Source organism: Lissotriton vulgaris, chromosome 7 (genome assembly GCF_964263255.1).
Source record: "Lissotriton vulgaris chromosome 7, aLisVul1.2, whole genome shotgun sequence".
NCBI lineage: Eukaryota > Metazoa > Chordata > Amphibia > Caudata > Salamandridae > Lissotriton > Lissotriton vulgaris.
The window spans coordinates 292,699,633-292,719,816 of NC_141695.1; the positions used below are offsets into that span (position 1 = coordinate 292,699,633).

At 39.4% G+C, this 20,184-nt stretch overlaps 1 protein-coding gene across 1 annotated transcript in view; it reads right to left on the reverse strand.

Moving 5' to 3' along the window:
* LOC147701415 (myeloperoxidase-like) overlaps positions 1 to 20,184 on the reverse strand; it is a 333,004-nt gene that overhangs the window by 298,396 nt on the left and 14,424 nt on the right. The window contains exon 2 of the mRNA XM_086930102.1: positions 10,560 to 10,636. Within this exon, the coding sequence (XP_086786228.1) occupies positions 10,560 to 10,635 (76 nt within the window). The 5' untranslated portion in view covers position 10,636. The remainder of the gene's footprint in view (positions 1 to 10,559; positions 10,637 to 20,184) is intronic.

The following is a 20,184-nucleotide window of genomic DNA, read 5'->3' on the forward strand; positions in this document are numbered from 1 at the left end:
ATCGCTGCGAGTGTCATCGCAGAGCCTGTCGTCGCTGGGTGAGATCGTCGCACCGCTTGCTTGCGGACCGCATCACGTCACTGCGAGTGTCATCGCAGAGCCATGGAATCGAGGAGCTGAGAGAGAGAGAGATCACCGCTGGTCCGCGCATCGTCGCCCCTGAGATCATCGCAGCCTCTACAGATCATCGCATCGTGCCTTTGCGAGAGTAAACTTCCAATGGAACATACGCACCGGAATCCATACAAGTCATCGCCTTTCTCCCCATACAGACCAGATTCGTCTCAACACGCCCACTGCTGCAGCGGGGTTGTCGCATCGCCTCCCCAGGGTCTCAGGAGCAACGCATTGCCTGTTTTCCACCGCACTAGCTTCTGCTTTGGAACTTTGTTGCATTTAAAAGGTACTTTGTCTAAACATGACGCAACTGTGATCTTTTCACGCAACTGTGGATTATTTTTGTCGCAACTTTAAGAACTCTTTCGCAACCATATTCTTGAACTGTGTATGCTGGATTTTTGTCGTTTTGGTCTTGTGTAGTTTAGATTAAATACTTTTAATTTTCTAAACTGTTGTGGAGTCAGTTTGTGGTGTTTTCACTGTGTTACTGAGTGTTGGTACATATACTTTACACATGGCTTATGGCTAAGCCTGACTGCTTATGCCAAGCTACCAAGGGGTTGAGTAGAGGTTATCTAAAGAGTGTTTCCTCCTTACCCTGACTAGAAGGGTCCCTATTTGGACAGTAGTACCTACCTCTGCCAACTAGAGACCCCCAGTTCTAACAGTTTCAAATAGCACATATTCTAGGAGAGTGGATATTTGTATGAAGAAGTAACAGGAATTTGTATATGATATCAGACACATAAGTTAGATACTAGCCAATGATTAACTCATGTGAACAGAGTGATATCCTTCTGCATGAACACTAACCCCCATTCCTTCCTATGTGGTGAGGCCAGAATGTTGTTCTGGAAACATCACTAGATACATCCGCTGTCACGGAAAGTCCACGCTCAGCAGTAAAATGAGCAATTCATGAACAATTCATAGAATAATGCAAAGATTTGGCCTCATAGATGTATGGAACCATTGACAATCATGCTCCCAAGGTACATTTACTATTTATGTCTCATGATGAAGAATCACAAATTGATTCTTGAGTCTTTCAGAAAGATGCAAGTACTTAGATATCTGAAATTGGAATGCATCCTTGAACACTTTGGTGTCCCTCCTTTGTAAATGTAACAATTACATCCCATGCCTCCACCACTAGCTCTAGGTTATGGAAATACCCCCTGTCAGAGCTGTTGAGCAGAGTGGTAAGAGCAGTGCTTAGGCAATCCATTGGTGATTATTTCAAACTCAAAAGGGTCTTGTTGAAAGCGTGGGAGTGCTATGGGAGGCCTTTAAAGCTTATATTAAAGGAACATATATTTCTAGTCAAGCAGGAAAATGTAAGCCAATCCAACACTATATAGATTAGAAAAGACATAAACAAATTAGAAGAATAATATACTGCTTCACATAGGCAAGAGATATTGGGAGATTACCGAATTTTGGACAACAAGTGATTGTGAAATGAAACATTAGGAAAGTATGTGACAGCTAGATGGGGAAGGTGCCTGCCTCCATTCGGCTCTGCAAACTCTGACAAGTAAAACCCCTTCAGCTTTGGGACTTGCAAGCAGCCACATGCTTCTCGGGTAGATAGTGTGAGAATGCTTCAAGCTCAGAACTAAATAATCACCCAGCATTGTTATAATAGATTGTCCTGCCCAGTTCTTGAGATTGTTAAAAAATACACTTTAATGCACTAAGACACTCAATACCACAGACACCAGATCTGAACATTTCACTGAACGAGAGCAAGTGCAATCGGAAGTAGGTAGCCATGGGCAGGTAGCAAGTGCAAGTGCAGTTTTATAATTTGTGCACTAAGTTACTCTAGTAGTGCCAATTGTTCTTATCTCTTTGTAGTCCTCACAGGCGTAATCAGAGATTCAGGACATATTACTAGAACTAGAAGTCTTGTATGGGAGGAGCTAGTGAGTACTTGAGGCTGTTAACGCTGGTTAGCGGCGTGCGTAATTCTACTTTCATGTTCAGATACTGCAAATCTATTGGGGTAGATCAGACATTTACATTAACCCCAGCCTCAATATAACCTAAACTACATTTCCCAATTCAACAGAGAGAAGATTTAGTGTGGTACCTCAGAATTAAGATTAATTGAAATCTTGAGGTAATTGTGAGGGACAACTATGACCCTGTAATGTCCAGGCCACAAGACCTTGTGGTAAGAAGGCTATAGTATTATATATTATTTCTCAAACTACTAAATCATCTTGCTAATGTCCTGAGACCCTTGAGTAAAACATTTTTCAGCACAGTGCACCTTTCCTAGAAAGGTAGTATAGGCAGGAAAATAGCCTAGTCTTAGCTGGGAAGCACCAGTATTAAAAGATGATTGAGATTCTCAGTTCTGGACATGGAGTTTTACTTTTGGGCAAACCACGCACAGAACGGTAACATGTCCTTGATTCAGCATGTGGAATAGAATCTGAGAATACATATACAATACAACTGAATACAATTGTAGATAAACCAATCCCTAATCCTGTCCCACAAATACAATTGGTCGCATGTACAGTATGGGCATGACTTAGTCTGAGAGCCACCATAGGTGTTGAATCACTCTACTCTGCAGAACTATCTTCACTAAGCAATCCCTGCTTGAAGGTCACATGGAGGAGTTTCAAAAACTGAGATGCTTTGGATTGCTTATGTCAGTGTTGGAAATGTATAACCCTAGATGACTTCACTAAAATAATGAACAACATTATTAGAAGTCTTTCTATATTTGAGATTATGCCATATAATACTTGAGCAATAGCCATCATTTCCAGCTGAACTAAAGGCATTAAATGCACTTACAAATGTGACTCTTCCCATGTCAGTTAGGCATAGGGCCTGATTTAGAGTTTGGTAAATTACAACTTAATGTAAAAGGGTATAGAGTACCCTGTGAGTAAACCCTAGGCTCAACCGCATAATTTAGAGATGGGTGGATCTTAAGTGTTCCATGTTGGCTCTGTTTACAGAAACTCCCTTAGATGGCCTGGTGGAGTAGTGGCTATTGAAGGACGAAATATTCCACTACTGGCCTTTTTAGGGCTGCTAGTGTAATGTATTTTTCCCACACTATCAGAAAAAACCTTTCTGTAAGTAACAAAAAAAAATTATGAGCCTCATACCCTGAGAGAAAACCCCCAGGGTGTAGGGGTCTTTAGTTTTTTGCTCTTTTCAAACAAACTCCCACTTTGGAGTTTGTTTCCGAAAAACATACACTAAAAGTATGGTCAATGGCCTTGAAAACTGATGACGCCTGTTTATGAAATTTTTTTTACATTGAAAGGAACTGCGGCGATGATGTAGCGAGATGACAGCTGGGTCATCTTTAGATTTGCAGAAGGGTAGTCTATAAGGATGGCAGCGGTAATATCAGGGCCGGCGCTAGGCATGGGCAGTGTGGGGCCCCGCACTGGTGGTGTGTCCTTTTGTTTCCCTAGCAATCAATTTGGAAGAAAGGTTTCTCCTTGCAATTACCCCCCCCCCCCCTCTCTGGGCCTCTCAGGGATGGTGGCTGGATGCCTAGGGGAGGGAGACGCTTCCTCTTGTCCCAATTGCAAGGAGACCCATTCAGAGACGCTGCAGGATGCCCATTGTCCAGCATATTACCACCCCCACAGTTCTAACTTTTAGCCCACAAGCAATTCTCACACCTATCACGTTGAGGGTGTGAGAATTGCTTTTGGGTTGAAAGTTAAAACTGTGGAGCGCTAAAATGCTGGACAATGGGCCTCCCACAGGGACTCTGAGTGGCCTCCTTTCAAGGGGTCACTTATTTAAATTAGAGGGGCCTCGCACATTCCCTTTTGTTCCAGGGCCTCGCAAATCCTACAACCGGCCCTGGGTAATGTCTTTTGCCAACCAAGGTATTGCCTGTCAAATTCTAAATAAGACCCATAATCTCCAATTTATATAACATGATAGTGCACATTAGCTTAGCAAAAACCAATGCAGGCAAAGAACACTAGGAGTTAGACCAGGAAAAGACACACAGACAAAAATGGAGCTGTCGCTGCTCCCAAATGAAAAAGGTTTCCATGAAGAATACACAGAATATTACACTGTACCTATTTATGTAAATTTTGTGACACCCCTGCAATATTAAAGGCATACGGTTTACTAGAAAATTCAGAGTGCCCAAGATTTCAAAAACTATTGATGGACATCAAGGTCATGGCATGGGAATGCTCTCAGATATATGTTTTTTTTAGGTTTAAGTATTTAAACTGTCAAATGAGTAGATTATGTGCCACACTATCCCTATTGATTGTACTGTTAGGATTATAGAGTGAAGTACATGTCAAGATGAACCATTTAACGGCCATAGTTTTGTTGTTGGCAAAAAAGGCCAGAAGCTATCCAGAGGGATTGAGATCCAGCTCCTACAATTAAAAAATTGATTTAGGACTTAGCACCTGATTTAGAGTTTTGTGGACAGGATTTTCCATCACAGATGTAAAGGACTACCCTGTCCACCAAGCTCAAAGGAGTACCCTGTCCACCAAACTCTTGGCCTACCCACATGTTTTAGCGAAGGGCTGTAACCTTTTTGTTGGCAGAACCAAGATAAATCTGGTTTGGAGGGACAGAAAAACATAATAACCCTACAATCTTGGACAAAGCTCCCAAGGTGTGGGGGTTATTTTTTTTGTTTCTCAAAAAAAAACTACCTTATACTTTGAGAGTTCGAAACCCAAAAATGTTTAAACATTTGGTTGACAGCTGTTAAAAGCAGCAGCGGAGGCTCACCTATCTTTTTGTAACTTTAACCTGTGACAGTGGTTCCCTTTCACTTACAGAGATGACCACCGGGCCCAACATCACCTCTACATTTGGAAGACGGTACTCTTTCAGGGCAGAGAAGGAATGGGCACTGGAAGTACCCCCAGAAATAAGCATGCTGAGTTCAGAAGATGCATGTGCAACAAAGATGCCTTGACATCTTTTCTTTCCCCGCTTACATTTGCTGAGCCTTCAACGCCAAGGTCAAGGTCAAATGTCAGGCTCCGTCTTTTCAGAAATAGCTGCTTATTCATTTAACATGGTGATTGAAGTATACTTTCTATTTTCTAACTACAAAGTGGGATGATTTTTTAAAGTGAACTATGTGGCAGTCTTGCTGGAGTACAAGGAGTGTGAAAGGTAGGGCTATAGTACGTCAGTTTTGTCCAACAAAATAACATTTAAATACATGTAAATAAATTGAATAAACATTTCAAAATATACCAACAGTTACAAAAGCCCAACTGAAGCACTGTTTTGTCATTCTAAAGTGTGATGGATTCAAAGATTTTTTGCAGAATTAAATCAAATCAAGAAAATGTGTGATGTACAAATGATAGTCACTGAAACCTGATTTCCAGACATTGTCGTTTGTGCATTATACAGTTTTATCAGTAACAAGTTATGTGTGTGAAAATATAATTACCTTTTACTAAGGAAAATGTGCTGTCTATAAATGAAAGTGCACAGCCACGCCATTCTATAATAATATATTTGCGACACAGAGCTCCAAAATGCAGACAAGCTACATACCACTTTCCTTGCGTAGCGCTTGGATTTTTCACAACTGTTATGAGTTCAGTGGTATAACACTGATGGAAGCACCCCCACTCTAAAAATTGTTGAGGCACCACTGGGTAGAGATTATGTCCTCCACCACTCAGGTGGACTCCATTCCATGTGTTAATCCATAAATCGTCCCCTAATTGTACTGTTGTGAGGAGTCCCTTGCAAGGTTATGTAAAACAGTATTGATGGCATTTGAGATGTCCTGAAGCAATACAATAACAACTTGCAGGATGGGAATTTACGCTCACTGTGCTGTTTGCATCATAAATCTTCAATCTGTGATGTGGATGCATATGTAAATAATCTGATCTATTTTTCATGCTAATGACCATACTTGTGCTCGGCTTTATACATGTGCTTTATTAAATGCATTCATTTGTACACCTGTCCTGAGAAATTTAACATTGATTCCAAGTTTTCTTTCCTCTTCTTTTTCATTTAGATTTTTTTTGTATCAATATTGAAAAGGAAAATAAAAATGAAAAAATAGCTTGTTTTTTGTAGCCTAATGTACACCACTCAAAGTAAAATGAAAAAGTCTTGTTTTTTGAAGCATCATGAAATGTTTGTTCTCTTTATATTTCATCATAAAGGAAGACAGTGTATCTCATTTTAAGTACACCGTTAAGTAACACAATATGTCTCATTGTAAATCCCTTAGAAAGGAAGCAGGAGGAAAAAATGCTTTACAGCTGTGCTTCTTAACACACCTTTTACATAGATTCACCATAATTCCTTTCAAGAATACTGAGGTCAAAATGACCCCACTTACAACCATACAAATATACACATACACCTACTTATTAAAGACAGATGGCTAATTTAAGAAACAGTTCTATAGACTCTGCTTAAAGATGGGTGTCCTTTGACCGCAATGGTTGCCATGCGATTAATCATCAATTGAGATTTTGCCTACTATAGAATTGATTAGAATTTTAAAATAGTTATTTCATCAATAAAAAAAATTAGATTATAAAGGGTTTACACATTGGATTCCTTTCATAAATGAAAGTGTGGCAGATAAGGAAGTGTTACTTGGACTTGATTGCAGGTGTTCCTTTGGAGTTTATGGCTTACCTATGGCTGAGGGGCCTTTGGCAGTGGAACCCAACACAGATTACCTAGCATCAACATTGAACAACCAGGAGTGCCTTTCAATGTGTTTCTTCTGATAGGATGTATAGCACACAACATTACATTCTGGTGTTTGCAGCTCTCTTTTTACCATGACTAATCCAGGACTAAGCTATGCTTCTAAACAATTATATGGACCAACCAAATTTAGTAAAATCTTACATAGAAATTGTTGGTCAGCATGTGTCGTAATATATCTGGACTAATTGTACAACATATATTGTCTAATGGAGACCTGTTTGAAAGAGGATTGTACAGTAGCTTTGAGTGCTCTAGTTTCTCCTTGACATCATACAATCCCTGCCTGCAGCAAAGAAAAACAAGGAGGGGAGTTCAGCGGTAACATACAAGTATTATGAGGCAAATTGATTTTAATGAAAAACTCTTGACGGGCCACACACATTACACGTTACATTTATGTCTTTAGTGGTCTGGACTAACACATTTCTCAGGTAACTTATTCAAAGGGTGTTCTGTTGTTGGTTAACATATCTAGGCATTTGATCCCCACATTTGCCCTCGACTGAAACCAATTGGTCTTGATAGAGCGTGATGATATTCTGAAAATTGTAGGGATGCGTTATAATCACAGATAGTCCTCATCCATATGTATTTTTGTGTGTTTGAAACATCAATCAGTAGTAATTTGTGATTGCAGGAATAGAAAAAGTATGTGCAGTGTTAAGAATGTAATTTGTGTTAGTGAAAAGGTAAAAACGACACATAAAGTAACTGCTTGTCGCAAATGATTTAACAAAATAGTTGTGTATTAAAATGTATTAGATTTAAACGTTTGCATATGTAGGATTGATTAAAAGTGCCTTAATTGAAGAAATGTAATGCTTAGAAATGCAGTATTAATAATGTGTGTAGAAGGATATGTAGAGGCCTGACTTCACGTTTTGCCATGGAAGGCCTGGTCGTGGTTTCTTATGTTAGCAGAGTCGAGAAGGCCTGAGATGTATTTTCCTTGGGAAGGCTCTCAGTCGATTGTAGTCAGCTAAGGTTGATGTGTTCACATGCTTTCCGTTGCAGGTGAATGAAGGAAATGAATGAAATTGGGTCTTATAAAGCGCAAACTTAGCCCAAGGGCATCAAGGTGCTAAAGCAGACTATGCGAGATGAGGACAGAGAAAGTTAGGCTGCAGACTGAGTGAAGAGCCAAGTCTTCAGGGCCTTACAAAAGAGTAAATGAGAAGAAAGGCAGGTCAGATCATAAGGAAGGGAGTTCCAGAGTTTGGGGACAACTGAAGAAAAAGCTGGACCTCCCCATCTGACCTTAATGAACCTTTGCACTATAAGCAGGTTCTTATATGCCGACCTGAGATTCCTAGAGGGAGTATAGCAATGGAAGAGGGTATTTATACCCTCTGGGCCAGACCCAAAAAGAGCCTTGTGAACTAGACATACGTTTTTTAAACAAATCCTATGGTCAATAGGAAGCCAATGCAAAATCACGAGAGGGGGAGATGGAATGAAGCTTAGGTAGGTTCATCACAAACCTGGCTCCTGCGTTCTGAAGCAGTTGCAGCCGCTGAATCTGACCTCTGTTAATGCCCAAATAGAGGGCACTACAGTAATCCAATCTGAATGTTACAAGTGCGGCCACAGCCTGTTTACGCAAATCCAGTGAAATATAAGTTGAAATGTTCTTTAAAGTTCTATTGATCCCGAAACTAGTGGAAACTGTTCTGCTCACCTGCCGACTCATGGTGAGAGAAATGTCCACCATAATGGCAAGATTTATTTCAACTGAGACAGGGCAGGACAGGCGTCCAACGAGGTAGGCCACCAATCGCTGGACTAGATATCCGCGCTACTGCCAAAAATCAACACCTCAGTCTTCTCCCCCTTTAGTTTAAGGAAGTTTGAGCTTATCCAGGATGCAACTGCTTCCATACAGAGCATAAAGATGGAAGACGCATCTCTGATGTTATGAGTAATTGATACCATAATTTGCGTATCATCTGCATAGAATAGTACCTCCAGACCAAACGATCTCACAAGTTTGGCGAGCGGGGCAACATAAATGTTAAAAAGCGTTGGGCTCAGGGAAGAGCCCTGAGGCATGCCACAAACCATAGTCTTGGTAGCAGAGAAAAAAGGCCCAAGGTTAACCATCTCAGTCTGATAGTTAAGAAATGAGGAAAGAAGCTCCAGCGCTGAGCCCCCGATCCCTATCTCCCCGAGGCGCTCTACTAGCCTCACAGGGGACAGGGTATCGAAGGCTGCTGTGAGATCAAGAAGGATAAGCAAGGTAGTGTGGCCTGCATCCACCTGCATACGGAACCACCGCAAGGGCAGTTTCCGTACTATGTAGGGCTCTAAAGCTGTGTTGAGAGTCATCCAGCAATCGATGATCATTCAGATAGGAAGAAAGACAAGAATTGAGGTGCCTTTCAAGAATCGTGGCCGGCACCCCGAGCGGTGATATCGGGCAATGATTCTTAAGCTCCGTCGGATCGAGAGAGGGCTTCTTCAGCAATGGCTTTATCACTGCCGTCTTCCAGGACAAAGGAAACTGTCCATCAAAGATAGCCCAATTCAGAACCGCTGAAGGGTGTGGTATGATGACAACACTGTTTTATTATCTTAAGAGGACAGGCATCTAAAGGAGAGCCCGACTTAACACCTTCCAGCAGTCTGTCCGTGTCTTCGGTGCTATGACATCGTTCTCGTTAGCTAGACTGATGCTCTTTGTGTCAGGAGTTAGGTATGGAGAAGACCTGTGACACTGTTGCATTGGAATTTTGATAATTGGAAGACCGCTGGAGGAGCCTGGAACCCAAGGTCGTATCAACCATTACTAGATGAAGCACGAGTTGGTGGAACTTCACCTACATGAAGTATTCTGCCATGAGGTGTGTGTTTTGTATTGTCCATTTTGTATTAGGGACAGTTCCGCGAGGGAGGAGAGTCAGAGTAGGTTTGCAGAAAGGTCGGCGAAACAGCTAGAGAGGTAAAAAGAGGAGACCGATTCCAGCAGAGGGGTTGTTAGATCGAGTTATGGCTACTAACTCAAGAAACGTGAAGTGTACTTCTGAGGAAGTCTTCACAAGCTGACACCTTTATGATCATGCCTGGGATTAATGCTAAGTAGGAATGTTACTTTAGAATTAGTGTAGGGACATGACTAACTGATTGATTCCTTTTTGTAATGACAGATGTAGACTGAATTGGATAATGGTGCAGTAGTTGCTTGTTTAATAGTCTTAGAAATTCTCATTCTTTTAATGTTATATCGGGTTCGTATAGTGCGCAGGATAAACTTTGTATTAGTTCCCATGTATCTTTTCAACCTCGTCATGAGGTGCTTGTATGTTCAATTATTTTTGGCTTTGTGATAAATGCCCAAAAATGTGATTTCGTAGTCAGTGGTCCTTCTGAATCTGAATTGTGTTTAGCTCATTGGTGATTTATCGAATGAAATGTTTTTCTCGCCTTTACCCTTCCTAGCAGATAATAAAGGTCCAATCGACCGAGGATTCTTTAAATTGATAGGATAAGATAAAAGATAAGAGAATAATCCAGCATTATCAGTCTCATGTTAGGTTTTCTGTTTTTTGTAGCTTGGCAAAGGGCATTCTTGATATAGACAAATTATGGGGAAAGGAAAACTATAGGTTGGAGAACTGAAAAGGCGTTTGTCTGTAACATAGAGCACAAAATAAGATTCTTGCAAATAAAAAGACACATAAGTCTAGATGGGCTCAAAACCTTACCTTTACATCGTGACTCTGATTTCTGGAACTGGCCAATGACCAATAGAACCCAGACAAAAGCAGAAAGAAGCCCCATCCTTTAAAAGAAAAGTTCAAAACATAATGTGATGAGGCTTGCGTAGCTGGAGCACTGCAACTCAGAAGTGTTTTACATGCACACTGAACACACTGAACAGATCATTCTTCATAACATTGAAACAATAAGGAACTATTAAACAAATGTAATCTTGTGTTGTAATTACCATGAATTTTATGTACAACATAACAGATGTTTGATGTCAGAGGTGTAGGGAATTGCAGGACTAGGTTTCAACACTTTTCAGAAAATTCGGTAAAAACTACATCTGCAATGAAATTTCCATATTTTTTTCAAATAATTGAGAAAACCTCCTCAGAAATATGTTTTGCTGGAAAATCAACTAGCAAATCAACTTTTTGCAGACTTTTTATATGAAAAATGAATGACAAATCTATATTTTTTTATTCTGGCTTTGTTTAAAAAACGAAACTATACTTCTAAACCATTATATGGACCTGACACATTTAGTAAATTCTTAGATAGAATTTGTCGGTCTGCATCTACCACAATATATCTGGACACCATATATTGTCAAATGCAGACCTGGGTGAAAGAGGATTGTACAGTAACTTTGAGTGCTTTAGTCCCTCCTGGATATCATACAATCTCTGCCTGCAGAGAAGACAAAGATTTGCAAAGTCAATAGATCTCACCTTTGGCAGAGGTAGTTGTGTTTTGTTGTTGGTGTTTTGACTGCAGTAGTGTATGTGTTTAGCAAGTTTTGTTTGTATGTGTTTTTTTTCTTTACATTAAGCTTGCAGCAATTGTGATGCGATTTGGCTGTGATTGATGGGGCGGGAAAATCAGCCCCTGCCCCAACCACCCACCTATCGACCACAAAGTTTTTCATGTCCCCCCGGTGGTGCTCAGGAGTTGAGAAGAGGCTGTTTTCTCCTCTTCCAACTCCTTATAACTTCTCCTAAATCCCACCCTTTCCCCTTCTAATCCCACCCCCCATCTTGTCCTTCCAGTCTTGCGCGAATTTCCCAGGGGAAGACTGGTCTGCGACCTTTACTTCCCTTGGGGGCAGAATTCTGGGGCAGTTTTGATTCACCTCAGGGTATGAACTTTGTCTACAGCCCTGTTCCCACTGTTTGCAGAGCCCATGGTGAGACAATTTCTTCTTCTTCGTGCACCACTGTGCACCTACACACTCTGGCGGGACACCGAGTCCCAGAGTGAAACTTGTGTTTATTGGTTCCCACAGCTGTGAGGGAGGCGTCATCACTGGTATCACAACTGAGAGGGAGGCCTCATCACCGGCATTAACACGCTCAAAAGCGCTGCACACACTCAGTGGTGCGGGACGCGCCTGGGCAAAGCCCGGGCGAAGGATGAGCCCATCCTAACCCGTCCTAGCCCGTCAGTGACCGGAGGAAGCTGGACTGGGCCAGGACTCTTGGTTTTGCCCCATTTTGACTCGTGAGTTATTTGAGACTATCTGACTTTGCTTTTCTGTTTTTTATTAGCATGGGTGTGCTTCTCTCCGCCTGGTAAGACTGAAGGGTCCTTAGTACAATGATTCAGGAAACCTATTCATTATATATATGACCTATGTTCTACTAGTGGCTGAATAAGGGGAGATAACGCTATTCATTGCTGTAACTGCACGCTGCACGCTGCACCTCAGTCTCTGTGACAAGGGGGTTATGAGTTTTAACTGTCTGTTTTTGGTTAGCACTCCCTTCGAATCAGGGCCTTGCTCTTTACACAGCATTTTAGTGATATTATTGTGTCCAAAATGCCGATAATATCCTGACTGCTTAAAAGCTGCATACATTCACGTGTCACTTTATTGGTCAACAAAAGACCTTATGATAGTCTTTTTCTGGTAATTTTGAGGTCTACGTTTTAGTACTGTATCGCGCTATATATATTGAACATTGTTTCTGTTATAGCTGCTATAATTTTGTTTTTCATGCTGCATTTTTACTGACAAATTAGGGTTGTCTGTTTACCAATAGTTACTTAGGTACTGTATGGTCAGTAGTCCAGTACTGTATTGCACTTTTGCACATTGTATAGTATACCCTGTGCTGTCAGCTGTGAAGTATTTTAGCAGGGATCTGTCAACATTCATGCGCCCATATACATGTCAAACATGAGTAAGCGTATGCCGAGTGTAGGCAGAAGTGTGGTGGGAATCTTGGATGCCTTCCTATTGAGGGCAGAAAAAGCCCTAATTAATGAGATGAAGTTAACTGAATGAAGGTTATCTCTTGGGCTCCAACACCCGCAAGGCAGACTTTCCTTAACTCCTGTAATCCTCAAATCTTTGATGGTCTCTAATCATGATGTATCCCGAATCTGGGTTAGTCAGTCTTTTCATACTATTTCGGACCCAGTGACAAACTTTGTTCCTTGTTCATTGCCGTCTGACCAGGAAACTAGCCCTGTAAAGCTCAAAGTTCTGACCAGAGGGCAGAAAGCTAAAATAAGGCCATCCCGCATTGTTGTCTCCCCACCCAAAACAAGGAAGAGTCGAGGACTATCCAAAGCCAGCAAAAGAGGGGTGATGAACGTGAGTATGTGTGAATGTGATGGCGAGTGGCTGCTTTGTTTTTCCTCAAACATAGGCAATACACCTTTCAGCAGCCTCACTCTGTTTAATACTATTGCGGGTGGGCACCGCTTATATCCCTGTCCCGTCTTCCACCGTGGAGACAATGGACGTTTGATTTTATCCCCATCTTGTTATCCTGCAGAATGCAACTATAACCAGACCCCCACCCCCACGGTTTCCATGGGGCGAAACCACTATTAGTTTCACTTGATATGTTTTTTTTATACCTTAGTTCCCCCTTTGTCTATCGTTAAAAAATTAATTGGCACTACTATTTTATGTATGACCATAGACTCACACAGTCACAGAGTTATATGCTCTTAAATCAAGAGAGCTGCATGACACACCCACTTATGACTACGAATGTATGTGGGTATGTGATGGCAAGATATGAGTATTTCTCAGACTCCTAACTGAGATGCATCAGACAGCCAGTGTCTATTAATTATGTCATATTGATACGACACAAGAACATGTGTACTTGCACTATGGAGAAATGTAAAGAAGATGGAGTAACATGTTCACGGTTGCAGATATTCTTTCCCCCTACACAGAATGATGTAAGGTGACCTCACCGTAAGTACACGGTCTGGCTATTTGCTGAACCAGGTGACGGATTTGCCTTAGCGTGCGCAGACCACTCGGTCTCAACATTTGGTCCTGATGAAAACCTAGTACTAACACAAATAGGTGTAACATGTTGACTGGTGCACAGTCAAAATATCGATTCCCCATTATCGACCTTCAGTAATATCGAGTCAAAAATATCGAAGGTGAAGAATATCGAGGTGAAGAATATCGTTGGACAGAATATCGACCCTAAGGTTAGTAATATCGTTTTTTTTTATATCGATATAATATCGAACTTAGTAATATCGATATCAAATATATCGATGTCACTAATTTCAATGTTACTAATATCGATATTTGTTTGTTGTTATGTATTTTATTATGTATTTTATATGTATGTGTTAAATGTTTTTTGTTAAGTATTTTATTTGTTTTAAATTATATGTGTACCATTTTTTATGTATTAAAAATGTTATTTTTAATTTAATGTTATGTTTTAGTACTGGAGCGGGTTGTGGGTTTATAGGGGAGTAGGGTGGTAGGTTATTGAATTATAGTAAATTAATTATTCATTTTTTGTAATTGTAAATTAATGTTAATTAATTTTTGCATTTAAGTTCTGTAGCAGGTTGTGGGTTTATAGGGGAATTGGGTGGGAAGTAATTTAATTGTAATTAAGTAATTATTTATTTTTTATTGGTATTGAAAATTATTAATTGGTAATTAATTATTTTAATTGGTAATTCATTTTTTAATTGGTAATTAAGGTTTGTAATTGGCAATTACATTTTTTAATTGGCAATTAATTCTTTATAATTGGTAATTATTTTTTTTAAATTGGTAATTGATATTTTAAATTGTTAATTATTTTATAATTTATATTTATTAATTAATATTTATTGGTATTTATTGATATTTTATTGTTAATTAATTATTCAATTGTATTTATGTTTTTAGTAATTATTAATGGGGATTTGCAAATGATGTAGGGTTATTTAAAAATTAATTTTTTTATTATTTTATTTACAACATTTATTTATAAGTATGTTATATTTAACTTCTACACTATCCAATGCTTTCCCTACTGTTGCACTCTCTGGAGTTGGAATAGTAATTGTTACCCCTACGCTATCCAACGCTTTTCTTACTGTTGCACTCTCTGGAGTGAAAATAGTAATTTTTACCCCTATGCTATACAATGCTTTCCCTACTGTTGCACTCTCTGGAGCTGGAATAGTAATGTTTACCCCTACGCTATCCAACACTTTACCTGCTGTTGCACTGTTTGGAGTTGGGATAGTAATTTTTAGCCCTACGCTATCAAACGTTTTCCCTACTGAGCACTCTCTGCAGTTGGAATAGTAATTTTCACCCCTACACTATCCAACGCTTTCCTTGCTGTTGCACTCTCTGGAGTGGGAATAGTAATTTTTACCCCTACGCTATCCAACGCTTTCCCTGCTGTTGCACTCTCTGGAGTTGGAATAGTAATTTTTACCCCTACGCTATTCAACGCTTTCCCTACTGTTGCACTGTTTGGAGTTGGAATAGTAATTTTTACCCCTACGCTATCCAACGTTTTCCCTACTGTTGCACACTCTGGAGTTGAAATAGTAATATTTACCCCTACGCTATCCAACGCTTTCTCTACTGTTGCACTCTCTGGAGTGAGAAAATACATTTTTACCTCTAAGCTATCCAATGTTTTCCCTACTGTTGCAGTCTCTGGAGTTGGAATAGTAATTTTTACCCCTACGCTATCCAATGCTTTCCCTACTGTTGCACTCTCTGGAGTGCGAATAGTAATTTTTACCTTTACGCTATCCAACGTTTTCCCTACCGTTGAACTCTCTGGAGTTGGAATAGTAATTTTTACCTGTACGCTATCCAACACTTTCCCTACTGTTGCACTCTCTGGAGTTGGAAAAGTAATTTTTACCCCTATGCTATTCAACGCTTTCCCTACTGTTGCACTTTTTGGAGTTGGAATAGTAATTTTTACCTCTACGCTATCCAACGTTATCCCTACTGTTGCACTCTCTGGAATTGGAATAGTAATTTTTACCCCTACACTCCCCAACGGTTTCTCTACTGTTGCGCTCTGTGGAGTGGGAATGGTAATTTTAAGTTCTATGCTATCCAACATTTTTATTACTGTATTTTTTTTACTTATGGATTTTGAATAGTATTTTTATTTATTTAGCTTTTTTTTTGTATACATTTAGATAATGTAGTATATAATTAACTTTAAAAATATTAAACGTATATTTAATTTTTTTTATTTATTAAACATAATTCTTTATTTTTATTTATGTTTTTGTTTTATGTTTGTAAATGTATTTGTAATTTATATTTTTATTAATTCATAAATTATAAAAATAATTATTACAACTTATTGTTTAGTATGTATATATTATATATTTTCTGTATATGTTTAATTAATGTATTATTATTATATATGTATTATTTATTAATTTTAAACATTATTAGATATTTTTAACTATGATTATTTTATTTATTAGTGTTATTTACTTTATTTTACATTTTTATTTTTACAGAAATAAACCAATATTTTTAACATCGATATTTTTACCATCTATATATTTTTTTCGATATTTTTGTACTTACCATGTTGTAGATAGGATGTAGATATTCTTGCCTTCGATATTTCTGCATAGATATTCCTGTAGGTCGATATTTACTTGGTCGATATTTTGTCAGTGGTCCCTTGGGTGGACCCCGATGATGAAGCATGTCACCAACTAATTTGGTGAGAGAAGGGTTTTTTAAACAAGGAAAGGCTTTTTTCCTTTGCTATCACTCTCCATTTTTCCAAACCACAAGGATGTCTTCGTCCTTGGGATACTCTCTCTTTTTGTATTGATATATTGACCTCAGGGAACTGGGAGTGTGATTTCAACAAAATATCCTTACTCTCTCATAGTTTAACAAGGTTAACACCAGAAAAGCCATCAAAAGTAAAGAGTACTATAAAAGTCCATAAATCAGATACAAATATTATTATTCTTCATATTAATTCATTAAAACATTAAAAAGTCTATTCAATTCACACAACTTCAAATAAATATCTATATGCATAATTAATGAGATGTAGATACATTTTTCTAAGTTAGGCAATTTAAAAAAGTACATATCGCCATGCATGTCCCGACAAACAATGTAAGTGCTATTTTGACCAGCGTTACTGACCACATATTGGAATCAAACTTTTGTTCTTGAATATAAAAGTGCGAGTGCCTTTTGTCTGATGATACCTTTTGCAGTCCTATGTGTTGTAGTAAATCGTAAATCATATGTTCTTATATAGCGCCTTTCACCGTAAGGTCTCAAGGCGCTTGCTTTGGGAACCCGTCCTGGCCTTTTCACACGAGTATTTTGATCACCTCGACTAGACGTCCTAAACATTACAACAGAGATCAATTCCTGCAGGAGTATTTACTTTCACGCCTGCTGGATTTACCATAAATGTCTTGAAAGTCGTACCAAGAGCATCTGAAGTGAATCGCTTTTTTTATTTTAGCTTACAAATGTTTTCAATCTGGAAGGCCTAACCAAGTAATACTTTATGCACCTCAGTGGAGGATGTGATCATGTTTCATGAGATTGTGTTTTCTGTATAATTTACACTGAATAACACATTCATTCTGTTCGTTAGATGCAATGGCAACTTTAGCATGGGAAGATGTGACGGGCCTGACATGCCTGTATTAATCAACACTTTGTAAAGTGCCACAAGCAGCATTCAAATCAAGGCCCTGAAGCAAACAAAGTGAACGCTGAAAGAATCACTTTGACACACTGCTCTGCCACATTTTTGAGCTGTCTAGTGTGATAAAAAGTAGAATATCTGAAGTGACAGCATATTACCACCTTACAACATGAAAAACTGTTGTTTGTCAGTAGAACCAGTGTTTAATGTGAGCCGGTGGGCGTAGGTGGGGCCCTCAAGGACTAATTTCTGGGGACCGGCGCTTAATTTCCTCATCAGACTTGGACCCAGAACAAGAGAGGGAAAAACACACAATGGGAAAAGAAATAGGAAGAGAGAGATGAAAAAAAGAGACAAATATAAAAAGAAGATCCTGCAAGAGTGAGGTTAAGGGGCAAGAAGTGTCTGGTGGTGGAATAAAGAGGTACGGAGTGGTGTCAAGACTACGCATTGTATGTATGTATGTACGTATTTGTTTTTATAGAGCGCACATTTCACCATTAGGTCTCATAGCGCTGGCAGAGGGTATGGGAGATGCGAAAGGTTGTTATGCTGTTTCCTTGAATAGTAGTGTTTTAAGTTCTCTCCGGAAGATTTTGTGATTCTGATTGGATCTTAGAGCCCTAGGCAGGGAGTTCCATGCCAAAGGGCCAACCTTCGAGAAACTCCTGTCTCTTCTGCAAACCGACATACAATAGAGCCGGACACAGGCTCCTGGGTAAAACTTTGGGTCCTGGAACTCAATATTTCACAAATTAAGCACTGAGGGGAACCTTAAAGGAATATTCTAGTTTTTGTTGCCAACCCTAGCAGCATTTATAGACCTGTCTCAAGCAGTTACAGAGCACAAATGAGCACACCACAATAACCACACAACACAAAACAAATTAACAACATAAAACATAGCAGGGCAAACCAGTACATAACCTAATACAAAGCTACAGTAGAACATACCAATATCATATTGAAATAACACAGCACAAAATCTGCTTTCATAATGTGATGGACCTTCAACCAAACACTTCCCTACTTATCTCCAAGGAATTTGTGTCAGTCTAATATGTGTTCTGATCTGGCCACTGGTCTGCAGGTCTGAAAGGCTGCCATTTAGCTACTAGGGATTGGAAGTGCGATCAGTCCCCTTCCCAAATGCTAGAGGTGGCATCATTTATTTCATAATATCATATTGTTGTCGCCTTACAGTCTCCTCCTTCGCCGCCTGCTTCTCCTGTTAACGTATGATTTTATTTCAATATTCCAAATTCTTCGTAATTGGAATGTTTAGTCATTAAGCAAGGGGTTTTTATTAGAGATTGGGCATATAATATAGGTAATGGTTTTATAAAGGACTGGACGTCAAATAAAACCAGCTCCGTTAAATACTTCAATAAAAGCTTCATATTTCACCGGCCTTGCAAGTAAATTCGTCCGTCCTGTTACGGTTTAAGGGAGGGAGTTCCCCAAGAACGGGACAGGACCAGGGGCAGCAAAGAGAACCCCAGACTCCCCTGAAGGAAACGTATGAGTGAGTAGTGTAAGGTTCGGCTGCCGTGTTTAATTGCAGCATCCCTACAATAACGTGACGTCCCTGACCCCGAAGGCTGCTGACAGCACAGATGGCGCTGGGTCTCCTATGGCTACAACCCCCAACCTATGCAGATTACAGGGAACGCATCCCAATGTCAAAATAAGTCTTCACAGATGCTATGGTAATACAAGGCCTCTGTGCTTACAGAAGACAGGTGTATAATATGAAGACTCCAATATTAAAAGCTATTTCAAAGATTCTGAAAGACATATTCCAACTAGCATAAGTCCGGCTGACTTGCCTGATACAACTTATTTCTCTGGACATGCACCTCCAAATGAAAAGTACTGGTGTTAATCGAACAACACCCCTGTAGTACTAATAGCTATTGCTTATATAGCACTACACTACCTCTGCCTTCTCTTAACACCGTAAATAGCCCATGTTACTATTAGGGGCTGATTGCAAGGGGTAATTATGTGACAGGAATATCCTTACTTCTTTTGATGAACCTGGCCTATGTTTTACAAATATTATAAAAAATGGCGCATGGACAATACTCTTAAATAGGATCTTATCACATTTTACCTAATTTATTTATTTTTTGTATTTATGTAGTTATGTATTTTTAATATCCACGAACTTAGCAATATTGGAATTTTTATGGGACCCTCGTCTCTTGTAAACTGTTAAATATGGAATTGATTTTTAACCTTTGATCATTGGATTATTGTTTTAAATGTACAAATGTCTTTATGAATTCAAATTCGAATAAAGACTATTTTGATGATGATGATGATGATGACTATTACCTAATGTAACAGTACTCAATTTATAAAGTGCAAAAGGATGAGTTGGTCTTATCAGGACTCAAACTCATGACCTCGCTGGGACACACATTTAACACCCCGCGCCACCCTAGAAAAGGCATACATTTCTTATATTATATTATCGGTGCCATTGGTGTAAGTCTAGCAATAAGGACATTTCTCCAACTAAATTACCTTCCAAGCACCAACCAGCGTGCCCTCCTCGATCGATGCAATTTTTATGCATAAAAAAACAAAGAACTGAGCAAAAGAAAGTCTTTCCCCTTATGGAGTTCACTCTATTTCCTCGAATGGCTTTACCTAAAGTTCCACGCCCCCTCCCCGA